The sequence below is a fragment of the Passer montanus genome, unplaced genomic scaffold, assembly GCF_014805655.1.
Source record: "Passer montanus isolate IOZ18808 unplaced genomic scaffold, ASM1480565v1 scaffold190, whole genome shotgun sequence".
Lineage (NCBI taxonomy): Eukaryota > Metazoa > Chordata > Aves > Passeriformes > Passeridae > Passer > Passer montanus.
In genome coordinates, this window is record NW_024366481.1 from 215,111 (window position 1) to 234,502 (window position 19,392).

The 19,392-nt window shown below is 39.0% G+C and overlaps 1 protein-coding gene across 2 annotated transcripts in view; it reads left to right on the forward strand.

The window, feature by feature from the left end:
- Positions 1 to 19,392, forward strand: part of MCC (MCC regulator of WNT signaling pathway) — a 180,540-nt gene that overhangs the window by 142,039 nt on the left and 19,109 nt on the right. For both annotated transcript variants that reach the window (XM_039706390.1, XM_039706391.1), the window contains 7 exons: positions 2,934 to 3,080; positions 3,379 to 3,468; positions 4,113 to 4,261; positions 5,938 to 6,078; positions 7,228 to 7,328; positions 9,589 to 9,772; positions 16,462 to 16,696. In XM_039706390.1, coding sequence (XP_039562324.1) covers positions 2,934 to 3,080; positions 3,379 to 3,468; positions 4,113 to 4,261; positions 5,938 to 6,078; positions 7,228 to 7,328; positions 9,589 to 9,772; positions 16,462 to 16,696 — 1,047 coding nt within the window. The remainder of the gene's footprint in view (positions 1 to 2,933; positions 3,081 to 3,378; positions 3,469 to 4,112; positions 4,262 to 5,937; positions 6,079 to 7,227; positions 7,329 to 9,588; positions 9,773 to 16,461; positions 16,697 to 19,392) is intronic.

Consider the following 19,392-nt stretch of genomic DNA (forward strand, 5'->3'; position numbering starts at 1 on the left):
TTTTTTCTGTAGAATAGCTACCAGTGTGAAAAAGTACTTTCTGAAGAGATGCTGCATACTCCTCTATTTTAAATGGAGGTTTTGGTGACCAGAAATAGTTACCTGATGTGTCTCTGGGCAGTGTGGTAGATGGGCAGCCCAACCACGAGATCCTTGATGAATGTGTGAATTGTGACATGCGTGATTTTACCGGTCAGACAAACTTACCCTCTTATCCGTCTTAGAATTAGCATCCAGTACACAGTGTTGCTAAAATTAGTGCAGTTATTTATAGCAATCAGTCCAGCATGTAATTTCATAAATGAAGGCCTGACTTAGTAAATGCATCAAGAAGGACAGATAAGCAGGCAGCTTCTTATCATGGCAGTGAGTTGCACAGATTAATTGTGCTGTGCTCTGAGTTTTCTTCTAGAAGTGCTTTTCTGAGCAAAGCTTTACCTGACTACACTCTTAGCTGTATTAATTTCTCTTTCTGTTGCCAGTGTTGTTTTACAGATTTGTATGAATAATTAGCTTTGTAATCCTGGCCAATAGTCACTTCACAGTAAGAAAACACAGAATAAAGGAAACCTATCTGCATTAAAAGTTTGTGTGATACAGTCTTTGCATAACATAGTTCTGAACTTCAGAGTCTACCAACACTTGGCATTTAAACAACTTTACCACTCTCTTTCCTGGTTGCACATAAATTTAAAATGTTATTTGCTTTTGAACTGCAATCTTTCAGGACTGGCTTCTGAGCATAGGTGAACATTTTAGCAATTTTTAAACTGCACATGGAGGCTGGGCTTTTATTTCATAAAGAGTACATCCAAATGGTCTTCCTATTTGTTTGCTTTTAAACAGTGCTGTAACTTAAGGACTTGGAGAATTTAATTTGAAACAGCCTGTGTTGAAAGAAATAGTAATAAATGGCAATTTTGACTTAATGACGTTTTGGGGTTGCTTTTTTTTCCCCTCAGTGTCAATACTACAGTGCAAATCCTGTCTGCACTGGCATTCCACATTTGCAAGCAAAAATATGCATGCATGGTTTATTTCAGGTTTATGCATATCAACAGGCTGAAATTATTGGTTTGGACCAGTAGAGCACTTTTGTCCTTAAGGTTTGCGTTAGTGCAGCTGTACCCATGTTGAAGCTAAATATGTCTGTATGAACAAAGGAGGTCGCAGCTGCAAATATGTAGAAGATATGTGCTATGGATGTCCACTTCATATGCTCTGCTCAGTTAACTTTATGAGATAATTGCATTTATGATACATAATTCTGGGTCAAGCACCCATATCCATTTTTCAGCAAGTACTTTTAGCACTGGGGGAATTGATTTGAATTTTTTTTGTACTTCTGTTTTTTGGAATAATTTTGTTCAAGGTGTAGCCTTGTAGCTCTGCCACAACTGAACGAGGAACTTAGAAGTGCAATGTGACTTTGTGTTTTTATTGTTGCCATATATGGCTTTTTAAAAATACCCTGTTATGTAAAATACACAGACTTTTTTTTTCTTTTTTTGAATTTGTAAATACCTAAAAATTCTTTTGACGCTAAGTGTGCAGGCAGTCTGTCCTTCAGTTTGCATACAACAGAGGGAGAGGCGGGGGTACTCTTCAGGAAATAGGAGCAGGCTGTAGAGGATTGTAGGAGACGTAAAATACTGTCTTGGTGACTGGAAGGCTTTCCAATTTGAGCTCTTTCCTCTCTGCAGTAAGTTGAAGTGTTCTTTACAGAGAACATGACTGCTGCTGCTGCTTCAAGCAGAGATTGATAAACACTGTCCAGATGCACCTACACTGAAGAAAGTGTAAGCTTTGATGCAACTTTATATATGGGGTTTTTTGACTAAGGGACTTCAGCTTGCTTAGTCATTGTATAAATGTATTTAGTATAAAATCCCACATTTCTTTAGACAGTAGGAATCACAGTTGCATTTCATGCTACATACAAGGGGAGATATGGGCTGGACTTTACTTGACTGGACTTCTGATAAAATTTCTCAAGTTCAGTTTTGTAGAGGGACTATTCCAACAAAGTTGCATAGAAACCTGTGTATTTAAGCACAGCTGTGTTCAGGTGAATTTCCTCCTTAGATGGTTTCCTTCACCTTCTCCTATCTCACACTATTTGAGATCTGTGGGAAAAATGAGCTCTGTCACTTTACCTTGTGTCATAACTGTTGTGTTAAGCAGGCCATTTATTCCTTGTCTGTTAAGAATTATTCCAAGGTAAACACTGTAATCTTTAGCACAGCTATAGTTTGGCTTCAGCAGACCTTTCTTTTTTTTTTTTTTTTAACCTTTAAACTGAAAATCTTTTGACATCAGTTCTACAAGTATCTGATCTGTTATGAGGACCATGCTGTGTTTTCAGGGTATGTTTACAGAGAGCTTTTGCAGACTGTTGGTTGAGTATTTTGCTGGTATTTATTTTTGTCTGTACATTACTCACTAAATGTAGTTTTAGTTGACTGTAGTTTCAAAGCATGATTAATGTTTGAATTTCTTTAACCTTTAAATATGACCAAGTCATCATGTGATTTATTTATGTCAAGTATTTTTTTTGTACTGGAGTTTTCCATTAACAGGAGGATTGTCATTTGATTTGTTTAGCCATCATCATTGTAGGCTGGAGCTTTAGCTTTACCTCAGAGAGAATAATTTCTATAGCTATAGTACAGCTGAAACTTTGAATACTTATTCTACAGTATTCTGCATATTTCCACATTGCACATATTTTAAAAAACTGATAGCTGTGGGATTTTAAAATAACCTACACTCATCTGCTCCCCATGTGAAAACTTTGTGGCTTTTTTGGCAGTACAAAATTGTAACTTCTGTGCTGAAGCCAGAAGCAATTAGACTTGGCTAGACAATGAGCAAATATCCAGACTGTTTAAACCATAAAAGTGGAAAAATCAGAATGTTGTGTTTTATTGCAGGTTCGGGAGCTGCAGACTCGTTTGCAGAGTGTGCAGGCCATGGGGCCGTCCAGCCCGAGCCGCCTTACTCCTGCCAACCGCCCCGTCAACCCCAGCACAGGAGAGCTGAGCACCAGCAGCAGCAGCAACGACATTCCCATTGCCAAGGTGGGGTTTGTGTCTTTGTGACCCTTTTCATGACCTGGGAAAAGCAGGCTTCACTTTGTGCTGTGCGAGCATGGGATTAACTGGGGGATGTTTAGGGCAGTGCTGAGCAGATCCGTGAACTTGCGCTGTAGAAAGGAATTAAACATTTTTGATTGTAGTTCTCTCAGTTGCAACGCAGGGCTCAGTTCTCTAGTAGTTTGCTTCAGCTTTGCGAGTATAAGTAGAGAACAGATGGGGTTTGTGTGATCTTTATGTGGTGTGGGCTGCTGTGTAACCTGTGCAGCATTCTGACTTGCAGATTGCTGAAAGAGTGAAGTTGTCAAAGACAAGATCAGAGTCTTCATCATCTGATAGACCTGTCTTAGGATCAGAAATCAGCAGCATAGGGGTAAGGACTAAGAACTGTGTGCATGCACGATCCATGTTCCCAATAAAAGCATTCTTTTCTTAATAAAATTAATGATGTGGACTATCTGAAAATACTTGAAAAGCTAGTTGGAGAAAAATACATCAACAAAGAATATTTCACCCTGTATTAAGCTCCCATTTTCTCAAAACCAGTAGCTAGAAGGCATTCTGATAAGTGACTTCCAGAGGAAAATTTTGGAGTCAGTTCCACCAAAATATTCTTCGGGAAGACTCTCCAGTTTTCATTTTCACAACCTTCAACCAACAGTGAACTGGATTCTGCTTTTGAAATGCCAGTTTCAATCAGTAACACTGCTGTTACTGTGTGTTAATATTTCTTTTACTGAAGAACTTGGCTCTAACCCTTTGCTAAACTCTCAAGAATTATTTCACGTATAATGAAATAGTGGACTTCACCCTTGGTTAGTAGAATTTTAGAACAAAATCTCTTCTAAAACTGGAATTTTGTAAATGTTCTATTCAATGTAAAATTCATAACAAAAACTGAATAATGAGTGCGTTGAATTGAGTGCATGCAAGCAAATGCAGTTCTCAATGCAGAAAGTATCTGGGAGAAATCCAGTGGGTATCTCTTCTCAATGATCTATTAACTGCCCTGTACAGGTCTCTAGTACCGTGGCTGAACATTTGGCACATTCCCTCCAAGACTGCTCAAACATCCAGGAAATCTTCCAGACTCTCTATTCACATGGATCTGCTATCTCTGAAAGCAAAATCCGAGAGTTTGAAGTGGAGACGGAGAGATTAAATAGGTGAGCTAGAAATTTAGATGTGCTCACGCATGTTGTCTTCTGTTAGCTTCATTAGAGTTGATTCCATTTTTACCCTTTTTGATCAGTTCTTAATTCAGTTCCTGCTCAGCTGTGGCAGCTGCAGATAAGCATGGAATGTGCTTGCTGCAGAGGAGATCGAATTATGTACTAAGGATTCTTCCCATGAGTATGAGTTTGTTTGTGCAGTATTAGATCAGCACAGCACCTTCCCCTCTCTGCACTCTGGAGTGTCCCTCTCTGTGGCTGACCAAGTAGTCATGGCATCTTTTTTTCATAAGACACATTACTCCTTGAAATAAGGACTCCCATAACTTAGTCTGCATTATTCTGAAATTAGCTTGCTTTTTTTTGTCCTGAAGAAACAGAAAAATAGCATTTAACTGTCTCAATAAATGTACTGATGCATGGTGGTGTGGCATATATACCAGCAAATAGGTTACTGTCTGCAGAAGGATTTCAGCGTTCTGGTTGCAGTTAAAATACTGCTGGTGTTATCCTTTAGCAAGCTCTATCAAAACCAGTGTTTCGTGTCTTTTTTGGCACATAGAATCAAAACTGTGGATCGGGTGTATGAGAATCGTGTCTCAGCATGTCTCTATCCAAATTCTGTCTTCCCCACAGCTAGCTCAAATTTAGTCTGATCAGTACAATATCTTTTTTTTATTTATAGCTCATATTTTTGTAGTTCTGCAAAACATGATTCTTGTTTTCTTTTTTTTTCTTTTTTTCTGTACACTGCACAATTATGCTTTGACAACATGTGTCATTATAGAAGATGTCAAGATACAGAAAATGGCAGTTCTTGCATCTAGAAAAGTCAGGGCTTTGTTCTGACAAACACGTACACTAGCCCTTCTCAGTCTTCTTTGTCAAGAAGTCGGTGATTTTAGAGTTCTGGATGGCATGGATTTCTTCATTATCTACCTGTACAAGGTTTTAAATTGTTTGTCTCTCTGGTTTTGGCACATATCCAGTTTTTACAGTTAGGCATCGATGTGTGGTGGTTTGGTGGTTCAGTTGTCAGGAGAGAGACTAAACAGTAATACTGATACTCTGAATCTTCATTTTCATCTTCAGGGTTAACCTCATTTAGGAGGGTATTACAGTTAAGCTTCTGTTTGACTTTTGCCAGAACATTTGGAGGTTACATTGCTCCACTGAAACGTCATTCGTAGTTTGGAAGTTGCCTCTCTAATCACAACCCAAACATGACTTTAGGTGGAATGGTTACTCTGGGTTTTCAGAATAAAGGAGGCATTTATGCAACTGCATGATCCCTGCACACACCCACAATCATACTAATGAATATGCCATTTAAAACAAATTGCAAATGTGGCAGCAGTAAGTGAGGAATGAAGGCAGAAAAATTGAGCAAAAGGTTAATATGAAACTGTCCTGTGCAGTCTTGTGGCTGCAAAACAAGGGTACAGCTTTCTGCTTGCTGTTGTTGCACAGGGTTATGACTACATTTTATGAGGAGAAGAGGATGACCTAAGAAAAATTTCTTAATCTCTTGTCTTTTGATAAGATATACAGAACTGATGGATTTTTCCATCTTCATTAAAAACACTTCGAAAGTATGATTGTCCTAGAATTTTCAGGACAGTGACTGCAAGTTAAGCTTGAAGGCTGCACATTACTTGGTTTTTTTGCAGCCGTATTGAACACCTGAAATCCCAGAATGACTTGCTGACAATAACACTGGAGGAGTGCAAGAGCAACGCAGAGAGGATGAGCATGCTTGTGGGCAAGTACGAGTCCAATGCCACAGCCCTCAGGCTGGCACTGCAATACAGGTATGTACCTACACAAGGGGCTCAGCAGGAAGAGGGAGCTGAGGGAGACTTGGTAGAAATGTTTAAGTGAACTTGATGGTGTGCTATAGTAGTACTGTTTATTTTTTGTTTTCTCCCTGAAAAAGCACCCCTTTGGTTAAACTACCTGACAAACTACCCAACTGGAGTTATTCCTACAGTGTATTTCAACTGTAGTTGACCATCTAACAGGAATGTAGAGGTTTATCTCTTCATTCTTAAATACTGAATTAACATTTGAATTAGGGGTTGTGTGTAGGCTGAGACTGTGTTGCTGAATCCAGCCTTAAGATACAGGTTCTCTGTACCTGTCCCAAGACAATGGAGAGAGTGTTATACTCCACATAACTCAGAGTGACTTTGTATTACATTAGTTGGAATTGTGGATTAATGGCTTGGTATTGGTAGTAAGTATCTAAACTTGCATCAAACTGTTCACAAAAATACAGTGTCACTTAACACTTTCAACTGCAACTAATTTGGGACTGGCAGGTTTGGTCTTGGAACAAATTTTGTGCCTTTTAAAGAATGTATTCTTTTACTATCAGCCTTGAGCAAATTGCAGTGAAGTGTAAATTGCTAGTAGTATATCAGTATGTATTTTTAAAAACATTAAAATGCAACAGGGATTGTATGACTCATAAATATAATTGGAAGCTGTTCTGCTATAAGGAGGAACATCTTACAGCCAGGACAGAGAAAGAAGTATTTTTCTTGCATCTTTCCTGCTTACAACACTTTGTGTAGTATAATTATATTGTAGAGTATAGAATACTGTATGTTGTATAGTAAGAAGATCTGGGAAAAGTTTCTCAAAGGGATCTTGACCACTGTTTGTATTGTTGCCTGTTTAAAACATGTTTCTGGAGCTTCCTTTATTTCGGGTTATGCTCTCTTATCTCTTGGCTTGTTACATTACTTGAGGCCACCTGGCACTAAAAATGGGGAGACCGCTGAATGCTTCTAACAGGGGCTATGTGAATAATGTTCTTTAATATCCCTGCTGCTAGACGAGTAGTAGAGAATCGTGCAGTTAATCAGATAGCTCTTTTTTTTGTTGTTGCTATTGCAGGTATTGTTCTTCTTTAAATTGCAGTTAACATTTTGTGTGGTTTTTGTTTTCCCTTTCAGTGAACAGTGCATAGAAGCATATGAGCTGCTGTTGGCATTGGCAGAAAGTGAGCAGAGTCTCATTCTTGGACAATTCAGAGCTGCAGGTGTTGGTTCTGTTGGTAAGATGTGAATGAATCACTTAATATACGTTTTTTTTGGCATGTCAGTCAGCATTAGAATTGGTCATAATGGTGAATCAGGTCTTCACCCATTACTTAAGAATTCTCTCCAGTCATTTCTTGGTTTTAGCTATTTAAATTCTTTTATACACCCCAAAAATAGGGGTAAAATGCAAGACAGCAATTTAAATTCACCTGTGTTGGTTTCACGAGGAGATGCCTCCTCTGGCAGGAATGAGATAGTTGTAGACATGCAGCTGTACAGAATGGAATAATTAAACAATACTTGTGAGCACAAGTGGCTTAGGACCTTACAGGTGTGATAGTTGCAAGTCCAGATTCACCAAGATTGACTCCCCAGAAACAGTCTAATGTATAAAAAACTGGGATTAAAATAATACAAAGGTAACATTGAGTAGTTACAAATAAAAAAATTTAAAGGCTGTAATTTTTCACCCACTCTTTTACCTTTGCTCTGGAATTTTAAAACATTCTATCTTCTGTCTAGCCTGTATGTTCTGGATTTTTCTGATTTTGTAGTTCGTTAATCCGGTGGTGTTGTTTTTTAATATGCTGCCTGCTAAATAATGCAATAAGCCACTATCATAGGTACAGTAAAGTTCAGAAGTTTGGAGCTTGGCATTGCTGCTGGCTCCATTCTTCTGATGGAAAGAGGTGATTCCACAATAAAATTCCAGTGTTAGTAGTTCCATTCCTTTAATGGACAGGAGAAGGCAGTCATAGTAATCATCAAGTGGAAAGAAGCATTCAGAGAGAGAATAACTCTTCATACTGTGCTGATGCATAGCAATTGCCTGGTGTGTTAGGAGCACTGGCTTCACATTAGAGGCGGTGTCTGAGATTTTCTTCCACCTTTCTCTAAACTCTGTTCATTCCTTTTCACAATGTGCTAGGGAACTTTCCCCAGCTGTCAGAGATCAGTAAGTAGCAAAAGTGAATTTAGGCTCGGATTTTCTATTTGTGTAGGTGGTAGAAAGAAATCTTACAAGGGAGAAACACTTTGTGTTTGAGTAGGATTTCATCTGACATGCATTTTATGGAAGAGACTGTAGTCTCTTAAATTTTTATGTAGGTATCTGTCTACAGCTCTTAATTATGGTATTATCAGTTATGGCTGTGAGACAGAAATAGTGCAAATTTCCCACTACACAGCACAGCAGGGAGGAAATTGTGTATAGTTTATGTACCTTTACTTCATTATGAAATTTGGTTAACACACCTAGATAAAATAACAGATTTTTGGTTTGAAGATCAGTCAAGCTTTATATCAACATCTGTGAGTGGAAAAGTCATGGGAGTTATACCACTTAAAGATGAGCATATCTTAAAGATGAGCATATCCAGCTTCCCTTAACAGAACATTCACCCTTCCTTTCTTCCTCATTAATGTTACTTCTTGTGCATGCACTTCACTTAGCAAGTGTGCAGTGCAGGACACTTGAAGAAGGATTAAATGAAAATCCAAGACAGAGCAGGCTGTTGGGTTTTGCTAAAGTATAAATATATTATACCTTAATCTGCAAATACATTTGTAGATTTGTAGATTTTTCTGTGTACCCAATAACATGTCTTAATTTAATGACTTAACTACAGTGCAGCTGGAAGACTGTAGGAGTAGTGACAGTGGTGGTTTCAGTCCTGCTTCTCCTGAAGCTTACTTGCTACACAGGTGCTGTATAGCCACTAAAAATTATAGCAATTTAACCAGGGCTAGTTTTCTTTTGGCTTAGTATGCATGACTGTAAAATGTGAGAGGCTGCTTCTGAGCAGCAGGGCAATTCTTCTGTCTGGCTAGGCAGCCTGTAGGAAGGTGTTCTTGGCAAGCCATCAGGTTTGAGATCAAGGTGCCTGTGAGGAGAAGTTCTGGAGATGACTACACTGTGAAACCACGCTGCACCGACTGGAGTAAGAGCTGTAATGGAAGCTGAGGCTTTTCCAGTGTGTTCATAATTTTAGCATCCAAACCTAATGTTAATGCAGAATGCACACCCATTATAAACAGACAGGCTAAAATTCTGCATCACTTAAGACATGTTGCCTGGAGCCACAAGTGCCTGGAACTTGTCACTGGTAGCAGGGTGCATTCAGGCCAGTTTCCCAGTTACCACTGATGCTGACAAGGAAGTAAAGTTGCTTTCAGTTCACAGATTTGTAATTTATTGTCCTTGTCTTGGTATAAACTGACAGTAGGATCTCTTGCCTTAATTCCTGTCTGAAAGATTGTTTGCTTGAAAACTAGGGGACCAGACAGGTGAAGAAAATGTCACACAAATGCTTAAGAGGGCTCATGACTGCAGGAAGACAGCTGAGAATGCAGCAAAAGCCTTGCTGATGAAGCTGGATGGGAGCTGTGGGGGAGCCTATGCTGTCACAGGCTGTAGTGTGCAGCCGTGGGAAAGCCTGTCCTCCAACAGCCACACCAGGTAACCCTAATTCTTCTGCTCTCCTGATCTCCTAATCTCTGATTCCAGATGAAAAGTTATGTTCTATTGTATTTGCTGAGCTACCCCCCCTCACCTCAGTCCTTTGGCTTCCATGCTTTGATTTGTAAGTCACCATACCTCAGTGGTCTAATTGTCTTTGGACTTTGAGCAACTCCAGCCAAGAAGAGTTTTGTATAAATTTGTTGCAAATGGGTGACTCAGGACTTTGATCTTCATGAAGGGCAAAACCACGAAGTTTCTTTTACTGCTTTCTTACTGCTTCATTGGAACTCAAATCATGTTCTTGTTACTGATATCTGTTGTATGCAGACAGCATAGACGTGCAGAGAACCAGTGACCTGAAACAGGCTTTCACTGGCATTTTGGAGTGCTCAAGAGTTGTTTTCTAAATGTTGCAAATCTGGCCATTCTGTTTTAAACCATTTCCTCTCCTTTCTCCTTCCCTTACCCTTTGCACCCCTCCAAATTATTCCTTCCCATCCTGTTCTTTTCACTCATGGTGTGGTATAGATTGGATTCTTCCAGGAAAGACTGGATACTGCAGTGTTTCTGAAGACCTATAAAATAATGAAACATAGATGAGCTATTATTGCAGAAGTGTTCTAGTTCAAATATAAGTGCCAGCAGCTTCATTTTGAGTTTTTGCCTGCCTGTGGTGTAGTTGTACTCTGCAGTAAATATGTGTGCTTGTGTATGGATACAAATTTGGCAAGTGTCCTGGATAAATATAGATGAACATTTTTCTCTTTAAATGTTATTTTTGTTTCTCAGATTTGCTCTAAAACTTCATTTTAATTCAGCTTTCTAGCCAGATCTTTATTCAAATGCAGTCATTTTCTTTGACACTTCAGAAGTTTATTTTAGTACTGTATCATTTCCTCTTCTTGCTGATGCCTCCTCCAAAGGATCTTATTTCCTGCCGTATGACTGGCATGGAATAGCTAAAAAGAGAGCAAAAAGGTAATCTGAGGGAACAGGGTCCTAATGTGAGGTGAATTTTAATGTAATTTTATTCAGATAAGTTTTCTGCTGCGCTCTCAGTGCGAGAAAGCTGTGTCTTTACATAGAAATGATTGTGGCAGCATCTGTGCTAGTAGCGCACTGATCCCACTTTCTACCAAAAGCATTTAAACCAGGCTTGGAAAAACATCACAAGAAGCTGTTTTAAGCACTTGGCGTGCTGTGTCTTAGGCCATATCTACACCTGTATGCAAACATGTTGTCTGTGTCTATATGTAGTAACACCTCTACCCAAGCCAAGCTCATTTCCCATTCTACTGTTTGAAAGGGTCGTTTTCAGTTTTTCAGAACTACCTCAGTATTTTTATTCCTTGTGAGATGTGTGGCATGTAGTCAAGTCATAGTAAATTTTTTTTTGTCTTGGAAACATTTCAGGAAGCTTCCAGTATTGACAGGGAAGAACTGGGGGGAGGGGGATTGTTCCTGTTTCAGTGTTTGCTTTCCTAGACTTGCACTGAAAGTGTTTGGTAGGAATGTAATCTCTACAGCTCTTGCTTGCTTTAGCAGAATTTTTGGAAGGATAAGAGTCTGTGTTTGTGTCTGTGTTCATTGGTGGTCAGCTGGACCTGTGTGTATGAGTCCATATAAGGTGTTGGCTCAGTAGATAAAGTTTCAGCAGAGAATATTTAAAGTGGCATAGGATTTAAAATTTCATCAGGATAAGCTATGTCATGAATGTGAAAATGCAAATTTAGTGTTCTTATATGAAAGAAATGTTTTTGCTTGAGCCATTATTATCATTGTAGTATTTTTTTCTGGTGTGGAGCAACATATTGTGCAGAATGAGGTAGCTTCTACAATTTATTTTTATATATGTGGAACATAGGAGATAAAAGCTGATGTCACTCAGTCAGAAGGCACACAGCAAGTCAGGAATTTGTGGCACCCTGATCTGATTGTTACTTAGATTGTTGTCCCTCTCCCCCATTCCCAAAGTAGTTTATATTTGCCTAAGCATGCATATCAATGAAAACATTTTTGAAGCTTCTCCAGAAAATATAAATCTCCTCTTTTTTCCTTCTATTGCATTCAAGTGACATGTGGTTAGAGGTGTTTTCAGATTTTTTCTACCCTGTCTCAAAAGAGAGGGATCCCCTCTTCAGCTTACAGACACAGACATTGTGCTGTCCCATTGATGGAAAATCTGTCTTGCTTCAAAAGGCATATACTTTTCTATGTTTATATCACAGAACCATAGAAATCAAGTTTTGAAGATACCTTCAAGATCATCCAGTCCAACCACAACCCTGTACCACCATAACCATCCCTAAACCTTATTCGCAAGTGCCACGTCCAGATATCTCTTGTACACTTCCAGGGATGGTACCTCCACTGCCTTTCTGGGCAATTTATTCCAATGCCTGACCATTCTGTCAGTGATAATTTTTTTCTAGTATCTAATCTGAACCTCCTCTGGCACAATATAAGGTCATTTCCTCTCACCTCTAGTGAGTTCTGTGTGAACCACCCCCCATCTGGGGACCACTGTGAAAATATTTTTACAGTGTTTGATTGAAACATACTTTGAATCTGAAAAACAGATTTTTCTTGCCTTCAATGTTTCAATGTTGGAGGCTTTTAGTTGCAGATTCATATTGCTGCCTTTTCCCTTTGAAACTAAATTAATAAAGTGGTAGTAGGATGATGAAAATTATCCTTGGTTGAGACTTGTGACAAATTACTAATTTGTCCTGTTATTTGAAATCCTGTAGAATATGGATTTACAGTGGAATTGTTGACCCATCTCAGGCTTTGAAATTTCAGATGAGATTCTGAATCAAATCACTGAACACCTTACTGAGAGTAAGTGCTTGGTGAGCCGCTAGTGTGGAGTGGTTAAAGACTGTAGAAGGGAACAACTGAAATGAAAATAAATGAAAGGCAATGAAAGAGCCTAAATTCATTTAAATTAATTCTAAATTCATTTGACTGGCAGCAGCACCACAATAATGTTGCCAATTCAGTTTTTGAAAATAAAAATCGGTTTACAATGTAGTTGGAAGACATAATTATTTTAAATGAACGAAAGCTAAGTATAGAACATACACTGCCAACAAGGTTTGACTGATTGCACCTTTGGAAGGCAACAAAAGAGAAGAAGCCCGGTTGTAACACTGTCTGAAAATGGTGTATTTTATACCCTGCTGTGCTAGTGAGCCCAGCCTTACATCTGGGTTCATGGAAGGACAGATTGGGTCCCTTACATGCAAAGGCAATTATTTTCAGTATTATACAGTGTCACAAGATATCTGAACTCAGTCAACCGTGGAAATATATCTGTCCTCAGAACCATCTCAGGTTTCAGATAAGTTGGTGACAGACAAGATTATCTTGGCTGAGGCATGCAAATAAGTTATTTGGAAATGTCTAAATAGATATCTCAGTGTTATCTGCATAACACTTTGTTGCTGGACTGAAGCAGACTCAGAAGAAAGCAGGGCAGTTTACCAGAGGCTCTGGTATTAGCTGTTGTTTGTCCTTTGCCTGATTGGGGTATTCTTCAGTTTCTCAGGAAGAGAAACTGCCACTGTGCTGTCCCAGATCTCAAACCACAATGTTCAGCTAGAAAGAATGTGTTTGGGCTATGTGCACTGTAGATCAACTTAATTCTTCAAAGTATTCAGTTGTGTGCAGGTATTCAAGTTCGCAAGTTTGTGGATTCAGTTCTGACAATGCTAATCTGAGTTCTACCAACTGTATTATCCACACCATTGCTTAATTGCAATTATATTAATTGATTGACATGATTTTTAACAGATAAAATTATGCTCATGTAGGATTTTATGGATACATTTTTGTAGTGTGCAGAAGCTACTCACAGAGAAGCACTGCTGAAAGCCTCTTTTATGTCCATCCACTGCATGTTATACACATACACTGTTGCTAGCAAACAAGACTGATATTACATGTACTAGCCCATATATTTTCCAAAAATTGTATATCAGAATTAATTTAACATCACCCAGGCATGACATCATCATAAAAGACTCAAGGAATGAAACAAATGTGAAGAATATTTCTTGTTCTCATATGGCATCCCTGAGAATGGGCAGATTGATGTTGTATACCCTCCAGCTGTGATGAAACTGTGATTCTTTCTCTGCTTACCTAAACACTTAAGAAATAAGAAACAGCACGTCTTTTGCAAGAGTTTCCTGTGGTTTTTGGATGGATGCATTATACTATAAATGGTTTTCTTTGTCCTGATTGATGTTCAGAAGGGAGGGCAATATAAGAAATTCAGGATGAAGTGCTCACCAGCTGTCATCCCTTGAAGAGAGCAGTAGTGGACCAGCACTGTGGCTGTGGAGAACTCTTTGGTGGGTGGGTTTTTGGGGCAGTACACCCTGGCAGTGTTGCTGGGGAGATCAGAAACACTGCAGTGCTGTTTCTGTCCCTTGTACCCTAACTGCTTCCAGTCTTTTGGGTGGGGATGTGCTGCTAAATGCAGGAGGAGGCTGAAGGTTCTTGTCCTCTTGTATGCTGGCTGAGACATAAGTTCCTTGCTGAGCTCCCTCCAACTTCTGAAAAAAAAAATCCTAGGAGAAGAAGAGCAGCTTGCTAGCAATTCACCAGAGCAGCCAACTCAGCTGCAGACAGGCAGGCAGGCAGCCAGGAGTGAAGTAAAAGCAGCCTGAGTATCACTGGCAACAGCCCAGACTGCCTTCCTCAGTTTGGACTCCATTCCCCTAACATATATATGCATGGCTGTGGGTCTTCAGGGTCCAAAATCTGTGAATATGCATGGAGTATGAGGTCTAGCTCAATATAACAATAAACTTTCAGCATTTTTTTTGCTCAGGTTTCATATGCAGCAGGACGTTTGGGTTTTCTTCCCTTCTCAAGCAAAACCTGAGATGAGGCCTTTGTGCCCCAACACTTTTAAAGCTATCCTTCCTCCAACAAAACAGCTGTTTTACATTTAATCCAGAAAAGCTCTGCAGTTGCATTCTTTGAGTGCTGTGGAAGAAACTTACAACATGACTTCAGTACAGAATAAAGTACTTTTCACATTGTCTATCCTAATTTTTTAAATATATATGTCTAATTCAACAAGATGCCTTTAGGCTCAGTAAAGCAGGATTTAGTAAGTGTTTCATAATTTTCTATTCAAGAAATAGTATGAACAAAGATGTGTGTCAGCCTGAAAGGGTTTCTATGTATATGAGTACTGAGTGCTCTTAAGTTTCACTGCAGAAGGAAATGGATGAAAACAAAAGCAAAGACCAATTTACAGTTGTGTCAACTATGGCAGGCACCTCTTATCTCTCAGAAAAGGAGGGAATAATGTGAAATTAAAATGGTACTGTAGTAAAGAGCTGAAATACTATACATTATGAGGGGGAAGGATTTTGAGAAATTATCCCTGCCAATTCCCTTGTCTTCTCCAAGGCTGTGCTTGGAATTTTTGGGAAGATGGGCAGTTATTTGAAGTGCTTTAAAATCAAGGTGGCTTTAGCTGAAGTAGAACCAAAGGAAAGAGAAAAATGAAGCCTATCTTGATAGGCTTCCCCTTTGCACATGCATAATATTTTAGGGCATCATCCTGACTCTCATACCATCTAGCGGGTGGGACTTTTTTTCTTAGTACAAAAATGTTGAACAGCAGTGCAATTTGATACAGAAAGTGATTTATTCCCCTGCTGATAACTGAGATCATCTAGCATTCCAGACAGGCACAGTTAATGGATGACTTATCCCTCACCCAGCAGCTGATTACAGGACCTCAGGAGACAGCAGGGAGCTTTGAGTGAGGCTATAGAAACAACATGGCATTTTGTTTTCCTTTTAGTGTTATTGCAACTATATTCAGCCCTGGAATGCTACAGCTGTGTCAGTCTGGGCCCCCTGCAGCACTGGCATGCATGGAAGTGGGTAGGCAGCACTCAGCCCCCATTGCTCTAATGGCATTATTTCCCCTTTCTGCAGTCTCTGTGTAAACACTTACAGAGCTGAATAATGGGCCCTCATTTGTTCAGAAGATACACCAAGTCTTTCATGATGACTTTTTATTAGAATTCCTGCTACTGCATTGGTTAGTTTTAAATCACTCTAGCCCTGAAGAAATGCTGAGGAGTACACCTTCACATGAACTGAAAATTCTCCTGGCATCTGTCAGTGTACTTTTCCTTAGGTTGATTCCTAAAAGTATCTATTAAAATATCTGAGGTGATAACTGGTGTGGTCATCAGTAGAGATAAATCAAGTCTGGGTTAATTCTTTTTTCTTATCAGATGCTTCTTCTCAAAGAAGGTGAAGATTCCGTGTCTGAGCAGCTTGCTGTGCTCTTATTGCTAAGAAGTCTTAAATAGCTTTTTTTTTCCTTTTTGAATGAAAAAAATCCACCACTTTTTTCAGACGACACCATTTCAGATAAAGTAGTTTGGTTACACATCAGTAAATATCTGACTTTGCAGAGAAGTTGTCACATGATTCAATTTTCTTGTGCAGCTTAGGGAATTAATTTCTTTTCTGAATTTGTCACACTTCACATTGCAGTGTCCAGTCCATGTTACATTTGTGTTCTTTCTGTGAGCTTTTAAGTAAGACTCAGATGCATTGATGAAGTATTGGGAGTGTGTTTGATGTAAAAATTAAGATTTTGTTTCAAGTGTATTTTTTTCTAATACCATTCTTTCTCTTTCCAGTACTACCAGCTCAACCGCAAGTAGTTGTGACACAGAGTTTACAAAGGAGGATGAGCAGCGGCTGAAGGATTACATCCAGCAGCTGAAAAATGACAGGGCAGCAGTGAAACTGACAATGCTGGAACTGGAAAGCATCCACATTGATCCCCTTAGTTATGATGTTAAGCCACGTGGAGACAACCAGAGGCTGGACCTGGAAAATGCAGTCTTGATGCAGGAACTCATGGCAATGAAGGTATTTTATTCATAACCAAGAGGGAGCTGCTCTGCTGGCAATGTCCATGTCACAAAACATACTCAGTCACACACATGGGAGGCTTTGATAGTGATCACTGGGTAATAAAAGGTAACTTTGTTAAAACACATAATTTGGACTGAAAATCCAGTAGTCAGAAAGCGACAGAAGGTATTAACAGTGATGAGCTATGTGTGTTCTGAGTTAGAAAGACTTCATCAGTGTCTCTAAACTTGGAATGCTCTTTTTGACAAACCAGATGCTCTTTTTCTGAGAGATATGGCAGTTGAATTGCTCAAGGATGACAAAAAACTGTGATTCAGCACTTCCCAAGAGATAGTTCATTACTTAGGAGCTTGCAAATATGCATCATGAATATTTGTGAACTGAAGCAGAACAAATTCCACTGTTTTTAATATTGGTGTGGGAGGAGGAATGGTCTGTCAGATGTCATCCCTAATGCTCTCTGACAGCTGGTCACAAGTCCTGAGCTGTTCTAGGCACTGTGTTGCAATCTGTAGCTCAGTCCAGAGACTGAACAAGGGATAGGGTGTATAATGACTTGCATTAACAGAGAGTTTTGGAGAAAACCCTGCTTTGTATGTCCAGCTCTTAAGCTGTGTTCTAGAAACCAGGTGTAGAGCTTATATCACTTCAAGTCTGTTTTCTGTATTGATTTGGAGAGGTGAACTAAAAGATAGGAACATACCAAAGGCAATATGAATTTGTCTGGTTTTGGTTCCATTTAACTTCTATATTTTAGCAAGTGCTAATTCAGCCAACTAATTCTTGACATGTCAGGTGATGGTATTGAGTGGGACAGAAAATCCTAATAGTTTCGTGAGTTTCTAAAGTTAGATTTTTGTTCAGATGTGCTGCTTCTGCCTAAGTGGTAGCCTGGTGATGATAACTATGTTCTTAATGGTGCTGCTTTTCCATGACGACAGATACAGTTTTGCAATAATGCATTCATTATTGGCAGTTCAGAAAAGATTGCTTGGTAGGTGTAAAATTATGTTACTTGTTTGAATACATTGTAACCAACAGCAATATATTCCTCACAACTAAAACATGCAAGATATACTGTAAGATGTTGGTAGATAATCAGATGTGTATTTCAGATATCACATTTCCTTTTCCTTTTTTGCATCCAGATCTTCCCTGAAATCTCTTGCACGCCATTCTTGTCTCTATTTTCTATTCATTTTCTATTTTCTATTTCATTATCTATTTTTCAATTTTAACTTACTTTATTTTCCTAATTTTATTTTAATTTAAAGATAAGATGAAACTGTGGAGCTGTATCCCTTGTGAGGTAGTGGCCTTGCCTTCCTTGTCAGGAACACCAGCAGTTGCATATCATAATTTCTGGTACAGTTTCGATGCTGGTATTTCTTTTGTTCACACAACAGTTATCTGACTTGTTTTTGACACACAGCATCCATTTGGCTGGACCTGGCACGTTAGGTTTTCACTGCAGGAATTGCCTCTGGAAGAACATCTTCTTGATCAGGTCATGTGGAGTGCGTGCAGAATAGACACACATTTTTGCGTAGGTGTGTGATGTTACCTTCAGCCCTTTGCCGTACAGAGAAACCGACAGTACTGTTATGGGTTGTAATTTCTTGTATTTTGCTGAAATTCACAACTGCAGGAAAACCTTATGTTTCTGAAAGAGACATTGTGAAAACACAATTGTGAAAACTTGTGATTTCTCAAATATGCTACCTATCAGCTTCCATGGTTGTTGCTCAGGTCTGCATTACGCCTCCTCATCTGTTTGTCATGCTAGAACAGAGTTGAACCTAAGGTCAGGACACATTTTGGCTGAGTATATTTTTTTGTATCATTTATTTGAAGCATGTATCTTACACAGAACATCATATGCATCTGCCTTCTTCTGAGACAAACTGAGAATTTAGGTTTCCTTACAGTATTTTATTTAATTTGAAGCAGATGGACTGCAGAAGACTTCATTGTTTAGCATTTTTAATTTGTTCTCCCCCTTCTACATTCTTAGCAAGGGTGATATAGCTGGACCAAGCTACTCAATTTCCCACGTTGCTGGATTTTACAATCTCCTGCTGTCTTCCCAAAACTTGGTTCTGTGTTGGAATCTCTGCCACATCTTTTGGCACCTTCCATTTCTGAATTTCTATAAAGGCTGATCACCTCATTGGTCTGAAATACGTTTTAAATAGTAGTTTTTCATTATTAATTAGAAAGGCAGTTTGATGATTGTTTCTGTGCTGCCCTGTTTATTATTAATTTTTACTGATCCAGTGCATAAGACATAGTGGTCTGCCAGTACTCCTATAAAATTCAATTCTTTGCTTCAGGCAATAATTAACCATGTTTCCAAATACATTCTCATCCACGATCTGTCATCATTGAGTAGTCTTGCTTTGAGGTCAGTTGTTGTCATGCCCCAGTTAACAAGGAGATTACTTCTGATGGGTGTAAATAATTCTTGGTTTACAGCCTTTCTGCATTTCAAAGGACTTAATCTAGATAAGAAGTCTCAGCTTTCTACACTGATAATTTTTCCGCTTTTGTGTACAGGTGTTGATTATGTCACTCATTATGTGCTTTGAGACTAGTCTTTTGGTGGAAAATGTTAAGAATTCCATTGTCCACCTTTGTTACAGCCCTTCATACCCCTACAGATTTGTATAGTTAAATACAGTTAACTAGAG